Here is a 21,291-nt window from a genome sequence, read left to right as displayed (position 1 = left end):
GCCACTCCTGCTTTCACTCCATCTAATGTTCAGTGAAATATTTGCTGTGCTCATTCTTCCAGGGCACTGGCTATAGCCCAAGGCATGGGAATTAAATGACTTCTAGTCCACAGAGAGGGACAGTGGAAATCCAAGGAATCGTGTTTGGAGTGCACATCCAGGCACCCAGGCCAACAGTGCATTCCTGAAAAGGACAAGCCACCACCCTCTACCTACAGCAACTGCTGTGGAGGTTTGTGGAGCATGACAATCAAAGGGAACTCCACTGGAGCTCATAAAAATTATTCTCTTATGAGAAAAAAAACATCCATGCAAGATTTTCAGTGCCTCAGCTGCTGACACAAAGGGTTTCTGGGAGCGTTCGTGAGATCTCAGCAGAGGCAGCAAATGCATTCTCAGCTTATTTGTTCCAGCTGATACCACCCAAATTCAAGCCCAAAGGCACAGCCTTTCAAAGATAACACATCTTTCCCTCTGGTTCCAACAAAAAATGCCCAAAGTACAAAGAGAAATTACGCACTCGGCTTGTAATGGACATTAACAGGTTTGTGAGATCCCGGGACACATTTACACGATTTCAAAATGATGCTTGAATAGCCATCAAAAACATCACCAAGTCTGAAATGTTCATTAGGAATCCTTCTTCCCCTTTAGACATGTAATGATTTCCTTGGATTCTAAAAGTGCATCTCAAAGTATGGCCCTAACTGTAAAATCATTGCTTGCTTGCTCTTCACCATAAGAACACCCAAGAGAAGAAACATCTGATAATAATTTTTTCCTTCAAAATGCTACAGGCATACTAAAATCATTACCAGCCAGAGGACAAGCAGGAAGCTGCACATCAGCTCCAAACTGCATTCAGGAGGCTGATGACAGGCATTTCTTTGGGAAGCAGTGGCTGTGGGGTGTACTCACCATGGAGCAAACCCCGTCCTGCTCCCTCCTCCTGTGGGGAGGGACCGGCTCCTTCCTGGAGCAGCTTTGCACTGAGGGAGGAACAACCTGTACCTGTGTGTTCAGCACCCAGAGATGAATTTAATAATCGTACAACCTTGAGAGACCTCAAGCAGGAACAGCAGCAAGTGACACATTTCTTTTAAGGATGTCAGCACGGGACACATCTGGCTGCAATCCAGAGGTTGGATCCCTCAGGGACAGAGCTCTGGATCCTTCTCCCCCCTCCACCACTGCAAGCAGAATGCTGCTTTTAAAATTAATCCACAAGCAGCAAGGTGAAAGCCTGATGAGTTCTCTTGACCCCTTGTGACAGGTTTCTCTTAAGGATATCTTCCTCCTGTGTTTAAGGATGTCAACACAGGACACGTCTGGCTGCACTCCACAGGTCAGATGCCTCTGGGACAGAGCTCTGGATCCTTCACCCTCTCCACCTCTGCAGGCAGAGCTCTGCTTTTAAAATGAGTACACAAGCACCAGGTGAAAGCCTGCTGATTTCTCTCGGCCCCCTGTGACATGTTTCTCCTAAGGATATCTTCATCCTCTTTGAACAGGACACATCTCGCCGTGCTCTGGAGGTCAGATGCCTCTGGGACAGAGCTCTGGATCCTTCACCCGCTCCACCTCTGCAAGCAGAGCTCTTAAAATTTTAAAGAGCTTTTCAAATTAACCCACAAGCATCAGGTGAAAGCCCTTTGACTTGCCCTGAGCCCTTGGGGCGCAGCAGCGCTGGGGGCTTGGCCCCAGCCCGGTTCTGAGCCGGCTGCAGCAGCAGCACAGGCAGCAGTGGTGTCCTACACGTGTCTCACGGAGCCCTACAGCAACATCACGCTGCAAATGATCTGCTGGGGAAACAGGAACAGATTGCTGATGTTGCAGGAGGCTGAGGCACGGCACAGGCTCGTTCCAGCTGGAGCTTGGCAGAGGCTGGGACTGCGCTCCTCAGTTTGCGGCTGCAAACCGAAATCAGCTCCTGCTTCTACAGGAGCAGATGGGAGAAATGGAGATTTTGGGGATCAGCCTAGTTTACTGATGCACACAAAATAAACCAGCACCAAACCTGGGTTCTACACAAGTCTCTTATCCTTCTCTAGTAAGCTTTAGCTGGAAACAGTTATAAAAAATGAAATAATTTTTAGGTAATGCCCTCTAAGAACACTGAGTCCAACTGTTAACCTGGCACTGCCAAGGCCACCACTGACCCCTGTCCCCAAGTGCCACATCCTTTTAATCCTCCAGGGATGGGGACTCCACCACTTTCAGTGCTAAAACATGGTGTGATCACAGAATCAGGATGGGTTGGGGTGGGAGGGACCCTAAAGCTCATCCCTGCCATGAGCAGGGACACCTTCCATAGACCAGGCTGCTCCAAATCCCAATCCAGCCTGGCCTTGGGCACTTCCAGATCAGCACAGAGCTAAAACCAGCTCCTGCTGGCAAACAGCTTATGAACAGGAGGCCAGCAGGGACAATGGCTTTCCAAGACTCCTGACCACCGAATCCAGTGGCTTCCTGGTTCATTTCATTCTCTTTCTACAGCAAATTGGTTAAAATAAGTGGGCAAGTCAGTTATTTCAGATGTTGCAATGAAGTAGAGCCATCTCTGCCACAGTCTTTGCAAAGTGAGATGAATGATGGACAAACTTCAGAAAGCCATTTGCAGGGTGTCATTTTTCATCTTGCCTGGGCAGGATGTAATGAAAACCCGACAAGTTATTGATGCTTTGGTTACCTGTCTGCCTTCAAGAAATTGCACAGGTGCTTTATGTAAAAAAAAAAAAAAAAAAAAAAATACAAAGAGTCAACACAATTAATGTGAAGCAATGATGGGAAGCATCCTTTGAGGTTTTCTTTTCTGCTGAAGTGTCACTAGGCTGTGTGTCCAAAAGACGCTGCTGGCAATTCATCTCTCAAGTAATCAGGATAAAAATATCACCATGGTTTGTACCCTGGCACCAGCCTGGGAAAGATGTGCTGTCTGTCCTCTTGCCATTTTCTTTCTGGCTGTTTAAAGTAATTAAGCACTAATTAGGAAGTTTGAGGCAACAAATATAAAACTGGAATTCATACAACTTCTTGTACTCAAGACATGCTGGAAGAATGGGAGAGAAGCTTGGGAGAGAAGCTTTTCTTGTTCAATTTTGCCATTTTTCCTCCTCAGAATGATGCAGCATCAACATGGATACATTAAAATTCCTGTTATAAAATCATATCTATAGGAGGGGGTCCATAACTGGACAACCTTTGTGAGGAGGCCCTGAGGATGCGAACTCTGGAGAAAACCACGGCTGAACTCTTTCAGGGAGACCAGACTTACTGAAATCAGGTGAGAGTTTTCTGCTTTTCCTTGGCCAGAATCACTCCAGCTCCTGGAGAAGGGATTCACTGCTTCAGCTTTGCCTGGTGGCTCCCAATGGCTCCAGGGGACTAAGGAGGGGGCAGCTCGGTGTCCCCTCAGCTCCTCTCCAAAGCAGCTGCATTGGATGATCTTCTTCTTTACAAACAAATTAATGAGCCTGGAGGCACAGGTGTGAATTAACATATCCAAGAGGTTTCCAGCTCCAGCTGCCTGTTGTCCGTCCTTCCTTCCTGTCCGTCCTTCCTTCCTTCCTGTCCGTCCTTCCTTCCTTCCTGTCCGTCCTTCCTTCCTGTCCGTCCTTCCTTCCTTCCTTCCTTCCTTCCTTCCTTCCGCCACTTCCTTCCGCCACTTCCTTCCGCCACTTCCTTCCGCCACTTCCTTCCTTCCGCCACTTCCTTCCGCCACTTCCTTCCTTCCGCCACTTCCTTCCTTCCTAGCTCTGGTTGGGTGTTCACTGAGGGCAGGGTGAACATTGCTGCTGCTCCCTGTCCCATTCCTGCTGCTCCCTGTCCCATTCCTGCTGCCCCCTCCCAGTCTCCAGCCCTCACCTCCTGTGCAGGACACCAGCTGTGGCTGCCACATCCCTGGAAATGTCCAAGGCCAGGTTGGATGGGGCTTGGAGCACCCAGGTGTCCCTGCCCATGGCATCCACACCAGGGTGAGTTTTAAGGTCTCTTCCAAACCAAACCTTTCGGGGATTCACAGCTCTGCAAACCGAATTATCCTCCTGGACTGTCCTGACTCCAGGCTGTGGTGGAGAGAACAGTGAAATACCTGGGAAAATCTGGACCCAAATTACTGAAATCTTGGAGCAGAGCAGCCAGTTTGGGTGACAAATCACAGCAGCTGTCTGGGGGTGCAGTTCTCTGTGGTGGTGTTTGCAGGGGTCCCAGGATGAGGGAAGAGATGAGAATCTTGACTCCATGTTTCAGAAGGCTGATTTGTTATTTTATGATACATATTATATTAAAAGAAAATGATATATTATAACTATACTAAAAGAATAGAAGAAAGGATTTCATCAGAAGGCTAGCAAGGAACAGAAAGAATGATGATAAAATCTTGTGACTGACCAGAGAGTCCGAGCCAGCTGGGCTGTGATTGGCCATTAATTAGAAACAACCACATGAGCCCAATCCCAGATGCACCTGTTGCATTCCACAGCAGCAGATAATTACTGTTTACATTTTGTTCCTGAGGCCTCTCAGCTTCTCAGGAGCAAAGATCCTAAGGAAAGGATTTTTCATACAATGTGTCTGTGACAGTTCTCTGTCCCCACTGTGAGTTATCCAGGCACTCCCTACACTCCAAACACTTCCATGGCTGAGCTCACTGGGAAAATGGCACCACGTGCTGCTTTCCTGTGCCTTTGTTGGCTTTCAGCTCCAAAAAAGAACAATGTTCCTGCTGTAAGCACCGTGGCTGTGCAAGCTCACACATCCCAGGGCTCGTCAGCACTGCCAGACAATGGGAGCAGCTGGGAGGGTTTCCATGAGGATCCTGAGCGTGCCTGGGGTACCTGGGTCAGATCCTGCTCCAACAAAGTGCACCAAGAGGGTCCCTCTGTACAGAAACTTGTTTAATTAAGATAACAGATGTTGCTACTACACAACTCACAGGGAATGGTTGTTTAATTGGACACTTTCATATTCTTTGCTACCAGCACAGAACATAATTTGTTTTTTTATGCATTTCTTTCCTTGCAATTAAACTGTATAAACAATGCAGGCACTGTACATTTCTGGAAAAGAAACAGCTTTAATGATGTAGGGGCTTTACATGAAGAAGAATGAGAGGAGAATTTGTTTTGGGGCTTAAAAGTACAATTATTTTTCTCTCCCAGCCTGAGCACGTGTCTGGTGGCAGGGTAAATATGACTTCCAATAGCTCTAGGAGAACATTAGGAATTAAAACTCTTGTGTACATATTTTAAATAAAAGTTTTCTTGCTTTTTCTGCACTCTTTTTGCTGTTGGGGAGCCAAGGAAAAGGGAGAAGTGGGAAGCTGTGGGGGAACACAGAAATGTGAATCTGCTCTTGAGCCACACAGTGCTACAGCTTCACCTCTGGGAAATGTTCCTATCTCACTCTGGGAGGAATAATAAATAGAATTGTTGCCACTATGGCATGAAAAATAAAAACCCCTTTGCCTAGGCCCAAAACAAGACCTGAGAGAAGAGGGAAGAGCGGCAGGGGAAGCAGACCCTATGCATCTACACCTGTGCTAGCTCCTATATAAAATTTACCTTCTGGAGTCAGGCCCCCAACATCATTTTGACTCAGTCAGGCCTCCGAGGCAGGATTTCCATTATTATGGAGATGAAGTGCCTTTAATGACTGCAATAATATAATTGTACCCCAGGGCAGAATTCCTAATAACACAATTGCACAGCTCTCAACCACCAGTGAGAGATGCCCTGAGGCCATGGCATTCATTAGAGGTGCAGCACACACTACCTCAGCCTCCAGAGAGGAAAGTCAAACCTAAACCCATAAAGCTCTTTTTTTCTTTCTTTTTTTTTCCCACCCTGGTAGTCTCTGCTCTGGGGCAAACATTGAAGAACCCTCTCTGTTTTGCCTCCTGGACAGCAGGAGCCTCCAGAGCTGGAGTCCCAGCAGCAAAACCCACAGAGAATGTCTCCAGCAAGGAACTGAACACCACACACCAGCTGGAAAGCCACAGAAGGCCCAGGGGAAACTGTGAAGGGATGGCCAAGGCAGGCACCAGGCTGAGCATCAGCATTCAGAGCAAGCACTGGCACCGTGCTGCCTTCAACTCCACCTGGAACTGGAAGGATCCTCGATATTGATGAACCTCCACGGGATCAGCCTGCAGCTGGGGAAGGATCCAGATGCTCAGGTGCCTCTCTGGCACTCACAGGACCCTTTAACACCACTTTAAGCAGAGATTTCATTGGAGTTTCTTCTCCCATGCCTGTCTAAAAGTTCTGTGCCCTGTCCTAGAAGAAGAGATTGCAGCAGCAGCTTTTCCTGGCATCTTGCTTCCTGGATTCCAACAGATTCTTTCCCAACAGCCAAGAAAGTTCTTGTCTGAAATCCACACACAACTGGGGGTGTAGGGAGATAGTGGGGCTGGACTCCAGGCACTGCTCTGTCCCCAGGGACAGTGGGGAGGAGATGACATTTCAGCAAGCACAGAAAGCAGGAATACAGCAGGATTCAGAAAACAGGAATACAGCAGGGTTCAGAAAGCAGGAATACAGCAGGATTCAGAAAACAGGAATACAGCAGGGTTCAGAAAGCAGGAATACAGCAGGGTTCAGAAAACAGGAATACAGCAGGATTCAGAAAACAGGAATACAGCAGGGTTCAGAAAACAGGAATACAGCAGGGTTCAGAAAACAGGAATACAGCAGGATTAGGCAGAGCTCAGGCCCTTGGCCCCTCCTGCTCATGAAGGCAGACAACAATGCCAACAATGACAATGCCATTCCCTAATTGTGCATTTCACAGTCTCCAGGTCCAGGCTGCAGGTGAATAAAGGCAGTGGTGAGGATTCAGCAGCTCAGGAGACACAGCCCAGTGAGTGTCAGAGCAGAGCATCTGGGAATCTAGGTTTTTTTTAAAACAATGAATATTTAGAGCACTGCAGAGGCAAAATATTTGGTTTTTTTTGAGTGCATTTTTATCAGCTTCTTGGCAGGGATGATTTAATAGCAGACAGAGATGGGATGGGCACCATGGGAATAGGTATCTCACCCCCAGCTCCTTGGGATTGAACACAGGCTGTTTCCTCATGTATTTGCAAGTCAATTTTGCAAAGCTATTAATGACAAATTTAGCTTTGATTGCTGCAAGTCCCTGGGTTAGTTAATGAAAGAAATGGTTACTTTAAGACATTACCTCTCATTTTCTCTTAGGATGTCTTTTCCTTTCTTCCAAGAATAAGTAGGTCTGGGGGAGGCTTTGGGCTTGCACTCAATGATGACTTCACCACCCACTTTAACAAGAGTTAACTTCTTCAGCAGCGTTTTGGAAAAGTCTGGCCCGATGGCTGAAAGCAAAACCAACACAAACCAGATCAGAATTCCCTCGGGAAAAACCAAAACCAGACTCATTCGAACTTCACAACATTCCAGGGTTGTTCCTCAATTTGCAATTCCTAAATGGTTGGACTTTATGAACTAGTGAAGTCTGGATGGGGTAAAAAGACACCTGAGCGCTTCTTTAACTGCAAAAAATACTGATTTGTTTAAAAACGTGTGTTCAGCTAAAAACCTGAGAAACCAGTAACCCCACCATGCACATCTCACTGGGACAGCACCCCCAGGAACCTTGTGCATGACGAGGATAAATTATTCCCTTTTTCTGTGTCAGGATCATCCTTTTCTCAGGCAGGGAAGTTCTCACAAACACAGAACCCATCTAATTCATCAGAAATGTTAATATTTCCAGAAAGGCTGACACTTATGCTTCCTATTCATAATTATTGCATGAACTGGGTTATTTATTTAAATTCTATAAAGGCGGGAGACACTGACACAGCCAGATCCTGAGCCAAGCAAGACAAGGCAAGAGTTGTTGGCTCCAGGGCACGAGGAATCATCATTTCCTGCCCCAAGGGCACAAGGAATCATCCTTTCCTGCCCCCAGGGCACAAGGAATCATCTTTTCCTGCCCCCAGGGCACACTCCTGTGTTTTGTGGCAAACACTCAGATATCCACTGAGCTGACCCCCAAAGCCCTGCAGCCTGGGGAACAAGGAGATGCCTTGGCTTCTGATTCCTGCCCCAAAGGCTTTTTAATGATCCCTTTGCTGGGCTCTGAGGCAGCTCTGGCACTGAAATCCCCCAAGACAGCCAAGGGTTTCATTGATATCCAACAGGACCATTCATTTTTTTCATGTAGAGAGCTCAGAGCAGAAGGTGAGGCAGCTGAAGGGCTTTAGGAACAATTCTTGCTGATGGGAGCTCAGCTTTCAGTTGGAGCAATGTCTGCTCTCTCCATCCTCCCTGCTGGCTCCTTGGATCCCTCCTGCTCCATCCCTGGGTGCCCCAGCTCTCTCTGCCCTGTCCTTGGCTCCCTTTTTGCTGCCCCTGGGAGATCAGAGCTGAGATCTCCCTGCTCTGCATCACCTCAATGCCCCAAGACAGGATCCAAAGCTCACCCGCGGCAGCTGGGAGACAAAACCCCACAAATTTCCTTTTCTCAGGGCACCTCATCTGCCCCAATTCTTTTGGCTATTGCTCCTGCTGCCAAATTATGCTTTATTCCCATCAATTGATTGTGAATAAAGCACAATCCCACACTGAAAATGGGATGGGCTTTATGATCCAACAGTGCTCCAAGTTCCTGCACCAGAGTTTTTTGTTTTCCCTGTCTAATCACAGGCAGGGACTTAATTCTGGCACTCAGAAACACAGGTATGATATTAAATGCTATAAAAGAGCCCTGAAACCAGCACTGGCTTTGGAAAACACTCCAGAATTGAAGGAGACATCCTAAGGACACTTCCCACCAATGCACTCAGAACCAAATGCATTATTATTTATATCATTATTAATATATCATCACTTCTGACACTAATTTCTCAGATGATTGTCCCAAATTTATAAGCAAAATGATTTTTTATGAATAATCCTGTTACTCCCATCTCTGTAATAAACAGTTCAGGCTGGTTTTCTGTGAGTCATTTGCTGCATTTTCTTGCTCCTGTGTGGGACACAGGAGTTGCTCACTGTGGTTTTATTCTGTGACGTTCAAAACGTCATCATTTGACATTTAGAAACTCTGGGCTCATTTCTCAGCACGGCCACAACTTCCCTGTGCCACTTCAGGAGTAATGCATTTAATTTATTCACACCTTTTGTTTGTCAAGCAGGGTTTTTAATGACCTTTCTTCCCCACTCTAGGCCCACATTTCATTTTTCCAATTTGTTTTTTAAACATTTAGCCTGAAAATTCTGTAAGACAACTTCATCTCAGTCTTTTACATTGTCCAGCACCACTGGATTCTGCTTTTATTTAAAGACTCCAGGCAGGATAATTGGCAACAATAATTGAGAAGAATCACTCTGAGAAAAGCTGGGTCTGTAATTTTCCATTTCTCTCTTTCACTTAACTTTGGTGTAAGTCTCTCTTCAGGTGATTAAACACCACCAGTAGCAAGTGCTTAACTTCAGGACCTTTTAAAACAACCATTTTAACACTCAGATCTAGTTAAAAGCTAAAATTTCCCAGGGAGGGCTCAGAATGTTGCCCTGCTTTGAAACTCCAGTGAAAAGGCAAACCTGCTGCTTTCCTTTCAAAATGTGCCAAGTTAAATCACAGATGCACAGGAATTTATCTGCAGGACACCATTTGGGTGCTTTTCCTGTGACAGACAGAAGCAGAGCTGCAGAACCCAAGTGAGAAGTTGTCCAAATAAATATTCCTTGCCAGGTTTCTCAGACCAGACCCTCCAAAATTTGTTTTTTTGTGTGGACACAAGGAGCTGCTGGGCACAGGGACAACCTGGGAGTCCCCAGCAAAAAGGATTAAACCTCTCTCCTCTGAAAACATCTTCCTCCTTCCCAAAGGTCCATTTTTACCAGGTTTTAAATAGACAAGAAAAGCACATCAGTGGGTTTATTTCGATTTCTTTCATGTCCAATAAATCTCAGCATTGTGAAGTCTAATTTATTGAGCATTATCGTACCTTTCTCCAACAGCAACACACACAATCCTTCAAATGAATTTTTTTTGAATCTATCACTGATGATAAAAAATGACCAACAATTGAAAGTCCCACAGCTGGAAAAAACCTCATGCTTTGTTCTTTAGGATAAATCAGAGAATGCTGCTACTGAACTTTTGGTTGGAGAGCAATGAAACTGTTATTTTGTAATCAGGAATTGTGTTTAACCCTTTGAAAACCCATCCCTGTGCTGAGCAGGGCTGTCTCTCGTCCAAGAGCATGGTTTGGGATTGAGCTGCAGCCTGGCAGGGACCCCTGGGCTGGTCCCACCCCACCCCTGCTCAACCACAGGAGGCTGCCCAGGGCTGTGGCCAGTTGGATGTTGAGCATCTCCAAGGACAGGGATGCCACAACATCACTGGACAAGTTGTTCTAGTGTCCAACCAACCTCAAAATAAAGTTTTTCTTATTTTAAGTGGCATTTCCAGGTTTTTGTGGCCATTGCCTCCTGTCCTGGCACGGGCACCTGTGAGAAGATCCTGGCTCTGTCACCTCTGCTCCCTCCCCTCAGCTATTTCCCCACTCAGATTCACATGAGCTTCTCCTGTTTTTATCTGGGAGCAGCAGAGCAGCTGTGCACAGAGCTGTGGGGTGGAAGATGCTTTTCTCTGGGAGGGGGAACTTTGTTTGCTGAAAGGTCTCTTCAGACAGGAGGTTTGCCACCGTGTCCTGAGCAGAGTCACCCCTGCAGCCAGGACTGGGCACCTGGATGTTCTGAATGGCAACGCTCAGGTGTCTCCAGAAACAGCTTGAACCAGCAGGAGAGGGAATACACCTGCCAGCTCCTGGAGGAACGTGGGATGAAGTAAAAACATCTGTTCTCTGCTCTGCACTGCCTCGAGTTTGCATTTCACACCTTCCTTAGGAACAAATCGCCAAAGACGCCCTTCTGCTTCAGAAACCAATCATCAAAACCCCCCTTCTGCTGCAGCTTGTCAGAAGCCCCTGTGCAGGGCTGGCAGAGGTTTTGGGAGGCTGGCAGCGCTCAGGGATGTGCACTCACCTATGACACTGAGCTCTGCACTGGCAAAGATGACGCCGTGCCTGTTCTCCGCCACGCACTGGTACATCCCCGCATCCGACAGACTCACGTTGGCAATGGTCAGAGAGCCCTGCTCCAGCTGCACCCTGCCCTGGGGACAGCAAAACAAACTCCAAAATCAACGAGAACACGAGCAAGCCTTCCCCAGAACGTGCACCCAGAGGCTGTCCTGCTGTGTTTTGTAGCAAGGTGGACCAAAGGAAGCAGCGGTAACGGGAGGAATCTGCATGCTGCGATTTATTTGTCTGCCAGCCAAATTTATGTCAGGCTAGAGACTAAATGGTGAAACCAATACAGGAGCTGGTAAATGCAATTTCAATTGGAGGACCTTCCCTTGACCCCTCATTGATTTAATACCCAAAGCATTTAGATTAATATCCCTTTCAAGGAGATAAGCTTGAGGCAAGAAATGCTCTTCTGTTCCACAGTGGCACATCACAGCCAAGCCCATCCTCAGAAACATTTCAAACAATGGTATTTCCATGGAATCACAGAGCCATTGAGGTTGGAAAAGACCTCCAGGATTACTGTGTCCAACCTTTGAGCAAAACCCACCATAGCAACTGAACTGTAGCACATACAGGTGTTTCTGGGACACCTTCAGGGATGGGGACTCCACACCTCCCTGGGCAGTTCCAATGGAGAAATTCACCCTTTCCATGGAGAAATTCCTCCTGATTTCCAACCTGACCCTCCCCTGGCACAGCTTGAGGCTATTTTGAGTGTATATGGCAATGCAGGCTGCTAAGACTGGCTGCCATCTCAGCCAGCACAGACAGAAACATTTAAAATCTTCTGCAGTTTACTGAAAACAATGTAAATGCTAATAATTTAATGATCCTTTACTTCATATCAGCCACTAACGTGATTTAGGAACAAGCCCATCTGCCAGTGACCAGCGTGAAGCAACCAGAATTGGTGTGGAGTGAAAGACCAGGCTGTCATTTGTCAGCCTGAGGATATGGAGCTCGAGTTATCAATTCTAATAAGTACAGCAAAGTGTTCCCTCCCTCCCTAGGAGTTTGACATTTACAAAAAAAAATTCTAAAATAAAGAGCTATTGGTTTTCTACTCGGCCTTAGGGCAGAAATTTAATGTTTGTGCAATTTTTATCAGGGCTTGATCAAATTGGGGCTGCCATGTTCTTTCACAGTAAGTGAAGGGGAAAAAGTGCTGGCTGCTGTGAAACCAAAGCTTTGGTGACCTGGCTGAGTTTGTGGTGGCAAGGTGGGATCATGGATTGGGTGATGACCCTCCAGGAGAGGCTGGGCAGACATGCTGGTGGGAGGGATGCAATTCCACTCCTCCTGCACAGGAACACAGCCCAGCAGGAGGGGTGGGAACACCATTAAACACCAGCAAGAACTCCAAGGTTTCATTATCACTTGGAGTTCACCTAAACATCATAAATAAAAATAATTACTTTAGGGTGATCATTCTCTGGTGATGCATTCCAAACCCATTCAGCCATTCCTCCTTCTGTCCATCCTTAGGCTGCATCATGCATCTTTTATTTTGGGGAAAGCTCTGAATGTAGAGCTGTGGTGTGTCCTGCTTGTCCCTGGAGGCAGTAGGGAGGTGCCACCAGGCATGGGAAGGAACGGGGGATTTTCTGTGAGGCTGGGCAGGCCCTGGGTGCTGAGGGTGAAGCTGTGGCTGCCCCTGGATCCCTGGCAGTGTCCAAGGCCAGGCTGGACAAGGCTTGGAGCAGGGGGTGGAACGAGATGATCTTGAAGGTCCCTTCCAACCCAAACCATTCCGCGATTCCGGAGCATCCCCGTCCTCCCCACCCCAACTCAAGCACCCAGAGCTCAGCGAGCTGGCAGAGCACCCCAGCCCGCCCAGCCCCACGCCCAGGGGGTTCCAGCTGTGCCTACCTGTGGCAGCAGGGGCTCCCCGTCCTTGAGCCAGCGGTAGGAGGGCTTGGGGCGGCCGCTGGCGCGGCACTCCCAGGACACGCGCTCCTCGATGGCCGCGCGCACGTCGCGGATCTGCTGCGTCCAGCTGGGCTGGGCTGCAAGGCAAGCAGGGAAGGGAGGCTGGGAGCAGCACTCTGTGCTGCCAAACAGACCCTTCTTCCCTCATCAGAGCATTGGACTTGATAACGTTGGGATTTCAGCTTTAATTTTCATGTATTTGTGTGGAACTCTAAACTCCACACTCAGTGGGAGCTGCTGCTTCCCCATCTGGGGCAGACACAACAATTCCTCTGCAGGCCTGGCAATCAAGGACACCTCACTGCCTCAGGGCCCAGAGATGGGAACAAAAGGGAGTTGGGGGAGCAAACCTGGGGTCAATGACTTCATTACCTGAAGCTGGAATTGGCAGATTCACCCCCAAAATGCAAATGGACCAAACTTGTAAACTTATAACTTTCACACTTTTAAAAGTGTGAAAACCCTGACCCATCATCCATTTTTGGGTGCAGCCCCTGGGGGGTCTTTGTCTGCCCAAAATGTATCTGAAGCCCTTCAATAAATAGAACAGCTTTTTATTCCCTTAATTCTGTCTGGCCTCTGTTTTTAGGTAGCCCCCAAAAAGCATGGTAAGAACTGCTAAAGACTACTGCTCTTCCTTGAGTCCAGTGCTGCTTTCTGAAGGTGGCACAGGCCAAGATCAGAAGCTACTTTTATTTTATTTGTAGTAAAAACCCTTAAAGAAAAAGAGTGGCTTCAGAAACCCTGCTCATCCTGCAAAAACAAAGCAGCAGCTACACACCTGGTCTTTCAAACAGAGACATTTCCCTCCTCAGGGTCTCTATAACTTGGGCTTCAAAGCCCTAAAATTCAGACTTCAAAACATGTAATTTAGAACTAGTTCTGCATTGAAATTGAGGTTATTCCAGTAACTCTGCATGGTTACAGGCACTACTTCAGGTCCAGGCTCTCAGTCCTGTCTTGATTATGGCCAGATCTCCATCCATTGCCACAGGAAGGAAAAATCTTTGGACCCAATTATTGCATTAATGACTCTGAATAAACCTAGAAAGGCCACAAGCAGATATTGCAGACACATTTTGGTAGAGTTTGGTGAAAACTAGCACTGGCAGTTTTGTGAGATTGTATTTTTAACTGTTTCACATCATTTTATCAGTTTGTTGGCTTTTTTTTTTTTTTTAATAGAGTTTGAGTTTAGCCAGATTTCCACTAAATTCCACTAAAATTGCCACATGGTTTTGAAGACCACCCAAAACCTCAGACTTTCTTAAGAGTTACCACTTGTCCATATATATCTACAATACACAATACAATCTATTTAAGATCTTATCAGTAATAGTACATTAATATATTATATCTATAATACTTTTCAGAAAATCCCAATAGAGTTCTGATTTTTTAATGGGCATTTGCCCTATTTTGACATAAGAGCTTAGCAGGATGGTATTACCAGCAGAGGTCTCCAAGAACCTGATTAATACTTTTCCCTGTGTAATCAGATAAAAGAAAAAAATCAAGATTTCTCAAAGCCAGGTAACAACTTTACACATCTCCTTTGGATAGGAACAGGGGCCCAAAGATGGGCTTGAAAGGATAAATTTAAAAATATCACATCAAAATGGCAAATGGGTGTGATTATACCCAAAATTGGGGTATGCCTGTGATGATGGGATGCTGGAAATCCAAATTTAGGGAACTCAGGTTGTGTTTAACCCCACCCCTGGCACCCTGAATGTGCCTACAGAGCAGAGATGAGGTGGAGAATTTCCCACAGCCCCTGACCTCCAAGGGAATTCCAAAAAACAAAGAAGTGAACTGAGCATCCTGGCAATGCAGAAGGGAGAGGAGAAGTGAGTGGTGTTTATTTCTCTGGCTGCCCCTCCTGCCCCTGTAATATTTTAAGCTTGTTTATTGTCTGTATCTAAAGAGAGAGCAAAGGGAAAGCCTTTAAATGCAGGAGGATGAAAGTCAGTTCTGTCATCTGGAGTAAGAACTTGAACAATTCCATTGAGCTGAGCAATTGCAACGGGTTCAGTGGCTCAAGGACATTTGCAAATTACTCATGAATTTACATATTTACTATTCTAACAGCATCTAACTCATCATTTTGAAGGGAATTTTATGATCCCATGAAAGGAGCTCTATAAAACCCACACACATCCATTTGCCTTTTTTATTTTTGCTGTGCTGTTTTACAGATTTCCCACATGAAAACAAAACTAAAAAAAACACCAAAAACCACCCAGACAAAACAACTGGAATTAATCTGCAAATCAAGAAAAGCCATGAATGGTAAGCTGTGCTCTATAACCTGAGTGTGTGCTATGGAAAAATAAAGATAACTCCCGTGGAGAGGAGGACAGAAAATTCAGAATTCATCCTCATTTCATACGGACTCAACAAATAAGGGAAATAACAATTTTCTCCAAATAAGGGAAACAATAATTTTCCCCAAATAAGGGAAATCCTCTCCAAAAGGCATTTTTTGGGGTGGTTTGTTCATCCCAACTCCTGCCCTGAGTGCTGAGACTGAAATGTGCAGTGCTGGAAGCTGCCACCTCACATTCCCCAAATTCACATCACCCTTTGGTGCAGCACCCATGAGTCACATCCACACCACCCTGACCCCCTCCAGTGCTTTGAACTGGTTAAAATTCCAAATTCCAAAGCCATTTATGGTGCAACAACTCCAAAACGAGCAGCACAGGTCAAAAAATCATCTCAGTGAAAAGCTCTGAGAAAATTCAGAATTCATCCTCATTTCATACAGACTCCCCAAATAAGGGAAATAATCATTTTCCCCAAATAAGGGAAATAATCATTTTCCCAAATAAGAGAAATAATAATAAAATTTTCCCCAAATAAGGGAAATTCTCTCCAAAAGGCATTTTTTGGGGTGGTTTGTAGGTTGTTCATCCCAACTCCTGCCCTGAGTGCTGAGACTGAAATGTGCAGTGCTGGAAGCTGCCACCCCAAATTCCCCAAATTCACATTGCCCTTTGGTGCAGCACCCACGAGCCACAGCCACACCACCCTGACCCCCTCCAGTGCTTTGAACTGGTTAAAATTCCAAATGGTGCAACAACTCCAAAACGAGCAGCACAGGTCAAAAAATCATCTCAGTGAAAAGCTCTGAGAAAATTCAGAATTCATCCTCATTTCATACAGACTCCCTAAATAAGGGTAATAATCATTTTCCCCAAATAAGGGAAATTCTCTCCAAAAGGCATTTTTTGGGGTGGTTTGTGGTTTGCTCATCCCAACTCCTGCCCTGAGTGCTGAGACTGAAGCGTGCAGTGCTGGAAGCTGCCACCCCAAATTCCCCAAATTCCCATCACCCTTTGGTGCAGCACCCACGAGCCCCAGCCTCCATCCCACTCCACCCCAACTCCTTTCAGTGCTTTGAACTGGTTAAAATTCCCAATTCCAAAGCCATTTTTGGTGCAGGCAACTCCAGAATGAGCAGCGCAGGTCAGAAAATGATCTCAGCGAGAAGCTCTGCGCCGTTTGTTCAGCAGGAGTTCGGTCTCTGCTGCTCTTGGGGAGTTTTTCTAATTAGGTCAAGCTCTCCTCTCAACAGTTCAGTGCAGAGGGAAGCTCCTGGCTTCATCTTGGGGAATACTCAGGGGTTGGCTCAGGCTGCAGATTTGTGTGAGCCACCAAAGGAGAGTGGCCACAACCTAATGGAATTTGACAGGAGCCCACTGGGGATCAGAGTGAGGTAACACAACGCGAGATTTCGGGCATTATAATTAAAATAATTCAGATAAGGGGATGAAACCGGCTCCTCTCCACAACATTTTCTGGTATAGCAACGAGATAATGACAAGGTTGAATTTGTGACTGGTCTAGAAAAGAGTCCTTTGGATCGTTTCAGCAGTGCTGACCAAAGAGAAATTATTTTCCAGGAGATATTTTGGTCCTGCTTGGTGTACTTAAGATAGTACTGGCCTTGGAAACATCCTGGAGGAAAAATCTGGAAGCTGATTAAGAATTCATCTGAGTTGCAAGCAAAATTCATATGCTAAATCTATAAAGTGAAAGAAAAAGCTTAGAGATATAAGCACGACTCTTACATAAGGACTGCTTTAAAGAAAAATCTCCCCCTCTTAGGAGATTTCTGGAGTTTGTACTCAGGGGACCTGAAAAAAAGTGATGGAAATAGTGAGAAAAAACCCTGTTTATCTTTGATCACCTTTCAGTCTTCACCAACACAAAGTGGGACAGTTAAAACCAGGTGAATAGGAAAATATGCCCAAATATATTCTTACTTCTCTAAGACAAATAGTCCAGGGGCAGTCTGTCCTTCACTGTAATAAATTAAAAGGCAAAAGCAGGAACTGGAAATCATGTCCTAAAAGATATTTGAAAATGAAATGATGTAGCAGGTGATGATGCATCACCTCAGAAATGAGTAACAAACCCCCAGAAGTAAAGGAGAAATATGAGAAATAAACCAGAAAAAAAAAACAAAAAACAAAACAACCTGTAGGACTCTGCAATCATCTGTGAGTTCAAAACAACCAAAAAGACTCAAGCAAATGAGGTGCTAATACATATCCAGAATCCAATTCTCAGCTGGTGTGTATTGATTTCAGTGTTCCTAAGCCAATTTCTAGCAGCTGATGACCTGGTGCAGGCTGTGTAATTCATCATTAATGGCAGATGAAAGGCTGAATGACTTGTCCATTACCATCTCTATTCTAAGGAGATTGAGACTGAGCCCAGGATCAGAGCAGTCTAAAGAGCAGAAAGCCAAGTGTAAGAAGTAAAAAAAAACCAAAACAACCAGATGGGAAAAGCAGATGAGTAATTGGAAATAAAGAGTGCAGCCAGTGTGTAAGGTCCTGTCCCTAATGGGGACACAGCTCCTGAGCACAAACCCCTCAGTCCTGATTTGTTTCCTTCCCAAAGATCACAGAAAGCAGAGCCCAAGTTACCACTGCTCCTGTCTCTTCCTTTCCTCCCTCCTGACCTCAAGGACTGTTTGAAATCTGTGCAACTCCAAGGTGAGCAAATCCTGCACCAAACCAATCTGCTGGAATGCTGCGCCTAGAAAAAACCAAAATCTCCATTTGGGTGAGTCTTTGGAAACTCTACAAGACTGACCCTACCGACCCAGCCTGGAGTTCTGCTGTTCACTACAATATTAAACACCAGAGGAAAAGAAACAGAGAAAAATCTGAAGGGGTGTGACTGTGGTCACAAGGGTTTTCAGGATGAAGAAGAGACGAGAATGTTGACTCTATGATCAGAAGGCTTGATTTATTATTTTATGATATATGTTACATTAAGACTATACTAAAAGGCAATAGAAAAGAGTAAGTTTCTTCAGAAGCTAGCTAAGCTAAGAATAGAAAAGAATAAATAACAAAGATCTGTGTCTCAGACAGAGCAAGAGCCAGCTCTGCCTTGAGTGGTCAAGAAATCCAAACACCCACAGGAGACCAATCACAGGTCTGCCTGTTGCATTCCACAGCAGCAGATAACCACTGTTTACTTTGGTTGCTGAAACTGCAGCTTCTCACAAGGAAAAATCCTAAGAAAAGATTTTTCATGAAAGATGTCTGCGACAAAGGGGTTAACCCAGCTGATAAAACCCCTTCAGTCATCCCTTCCTCTCATTTACCCCTGCTCTGCACCATTGGAGGATTTTCTCCCCAGTTTTTGTGGGCTCTGGGTGTTACAGGCACACCACAGGGACCCTGCTCATGGGTTTTTTCATTTTCCACCCTGACACTAAACTGCAGCTGCTCAGGGGTACAAGGGAGCTGTGGGGTGTTCCATGAGGAGCCTTCACATTTCATTCCTGTTTGTGTTTCACCCTATTTGCATTTTTGCTTCTCCTGCTGCAGAGATGTTTCTCCAAGCAACAATGATAATAACATGAGACTTCTTCCTAATCTCCAAGAATTGGATTTTTCTGGAAGCAGGGTTCCAGCAATCCCTTGGAGAAGCTGATGAGAAACAATTCTGTGCAGGAATGGGTTCTGTGTTCTGGATGCAAGACCTCCCTTGGGCAGCAAAGAATTCAAAAGTCAGAGTTACTTCTCCCTGTACTAACTCTTACCTGTGTAAAAGGTGGCAACAGGATTTTCCAGTGACTGATGTGAAAGATAGTTCATAATAATATAGTAATAGTACAATAATAGTGCACTTGCCCTATGTACAGGAATTTTCTTTTATTTTATCAGTCCAGAAACTCACTTTATTCAAATTTTCAGCAAATTATTTGTGATTTGGGACCTAAACTGAGCAGACATAAAACTGCCTGATGTTCACTTGTGCAAATTTCCTTTTTAGACTCTGGCCACAATGAAGAGCATAATCTGATTTACATCTGAGGCTATTTTACAGGGTGGCACAAAGTGGCTTTTGCCCAAATAAAACACAGGCCCACTGATGAAAGGAGGGCTCTTTTCTCTGCAAAATTAAGGAGCCTCACAAATTCCTAGTGGGAAGGATTTAATCTGAAAAGGGGCCCAGCCAACTGAACGGGTTTTGCTGAATATCTCAGAAAATGCTGCACAGAACTGTAATTAGTGACAGACAAGTCTGTCTGTCTGCTAATGCAGATGCTGCTGTGCTGACACTTTTGGAAAGCGTTTGAGCTGCAATTTTTTCCTCCTTTCCTTGCCTTGCCAGAGCAGGAGAGGACGGGAGATGCTGGAGCAACGCAGGTGATGCTGAGGCAGCACCTCCCTCTGTGCTGGCTCCAGCTGAGCTGTTTTGGAGCTTGGATATTTCCCAGTGTGGATCTGACTGGAAAGCCAGGGCAAAATCCCATATTTTGTGTCCAAATCCCAGCAAACAAATGTTCTCAGTGGGGTTGCAGCTCCTCAGCCCTCCCCTGGGCTGTCACTCCCAGCCTCACATTCACATCACCTCAACCAGAAGCTATTTCTGATATTTTCTGTTATTCAGGTGCAATATTTTGTTGGGCAGGGGGATCTCAGGATGTTGCATTGACTCATCAGAGTCAACACAGGGAAGCAGAGCCCAGGGAGCTCAAACCCAGGGATGAGCAGCCTTGGGGTCAGAAATATCAACAAAAGAAGATCGGGCTGAAACAGCATCTAAACTCACCATGAATTAAACATCAATAATAAATAAGCATCTCCTTGATGCTGGCTTTATGAACAAAAAAGGCAATTTCTTTTTAAATTAGCTGGTTAAGGTAATCTGTTTACTGTACTTCTGCCAGGAAAAAAAAAATAATTGTTGGCATTGCTGTTTGCTCAGGATATAAATCTTAGCCCTGCGGAGGGTTAGCAAATGTAAAATTTATGAGCAGCCAGATTAAAAATACAATCAGGTCAATGGGAGTGCATCCCAAAACAGACAGCTGAGGGTGGGGAGGGCCCTGGGAGAAACTGGAGAATCTAAAGAAACTGGGAGAAACTGGAGAAACTGGGAGAAGAGAACCCTGTGTCCCACTGGGGACCTCTCCTGCCTCAGCCACAGGATGCAGCTGGCACAGGGAACAAGCTGCCAGATCAGGAAGGCAACACCTGCACTTAGGGCTGCTAAAAGGTGGAAAAGAAGAGGCTGTGCAGTCTAATTTGATAGTTCAGGATCAGGGAATATTCGGAGTTGGAAGAAACCCACAAGGATCAAGTTGGTCCGTCCCAAGAACCCCAGCAGGAGCCTTTGGCAGGAATTACCCTGAGGCTGGGACACAGGGGGAACAAGAGAGCCAGCAGGGAAATGTGCCACTGAGAGCTCCATCAGTCAGGGAAACAGAAGGGAGCTGTGTAATTGCATTAACAGGACCACGTTTCCATGGGAAGGTCGATCCGTCAAGGGGGACCCAGCCCTGGCAGAAGTGTTTGAGGAGAGCAGTGAAACACAGCCTGGTGCAGGGGCTCAGAGCACAGGAAATGCAGCAAGAATGGATATTGCACGTTTAATTAACCTTTTCTGCTGCAACAAGCCTGCCAAACAACTTCAGTGGCACTGATATGCTAAGGGAGGAGAAAATAAACTCTGATACAAGAGTGAAACACAGCAGAAGTCAACCCTCCCTGACAACTCCCAGCAGCACACAGGGAAGCTGACAATACTGGGTTATCTACGGTGAGCAGGCAAATTTGAATTTCTTTTTCTTCTCTTGGCTTATTTTGTGCCATGCACAGAGGCTGCTGACTGGGTTGAAAGGAGTGGAGCTGTTGGAGCCCCAGTGTGACCTGCAGAGCACATCAGGGCAGGTGGGCAGCGCCTCAGATAACCCAGAGCACCCTGAGCCCCCAATGCTTTGGGCTGCAAGGACCTTAAATCCCCCCCAGTGCCACCCCTGCCAT

The 21,291-nt window shown here is 45.9% G+C and overlaps 1 protein-coding gene across 4 annotated transcripts in view; it reads right to left on the bottom strand.

Annotated features, from left to right (window-relative positions):
• Window positions 1-21,291, bottom strand: part of LOC129124881 (contactin-4) — a 274,201-nt gene that overhangs the window by 44,431 nt on the left and 208,479 nt on the right. For all 4 annotated transcript variants that reach the window (XM_077184664.1, XM_077184663.1, XM_077184665.1 and 1 more), the window contains 3 exons: window positions 12,932-13,068; window positions 11,016-11,145; window positions 7,180-7,330 (listed from right to left, as the gene is read on the bottom strand). In XM_077184664.1, coding sequence (XP_077040779.1) covers window positions 7,180-7,330; window positions 11,016-11,145; window positions 12,932-13,068 — 418 coding nt within the window. The remainder of the gene's footprint in view (window positions 1-7,179; window positions 7,331-11,015; window positions 11,146-12,931; window positions 13,069-21,291) is intronic.

This window comes from Agelaius phoeniceus, chromosome 11, assembly GCF_051311805.1.
Source record: "Agelaius phoeniceus isolate bAgePho1 chromosome 11, bAgePho1.hap1, whole genome shotgun sequence".
Classification (NCBI taxonomy): Eukaryota; Metazoa; Chordata; class Aves; order Passeriformes; family Icteridae; genus Agelaius; species Agelaius phoeniceus.
This window is presented reverse-complemented; position numbering and strand designations above follow the sequence as displayed.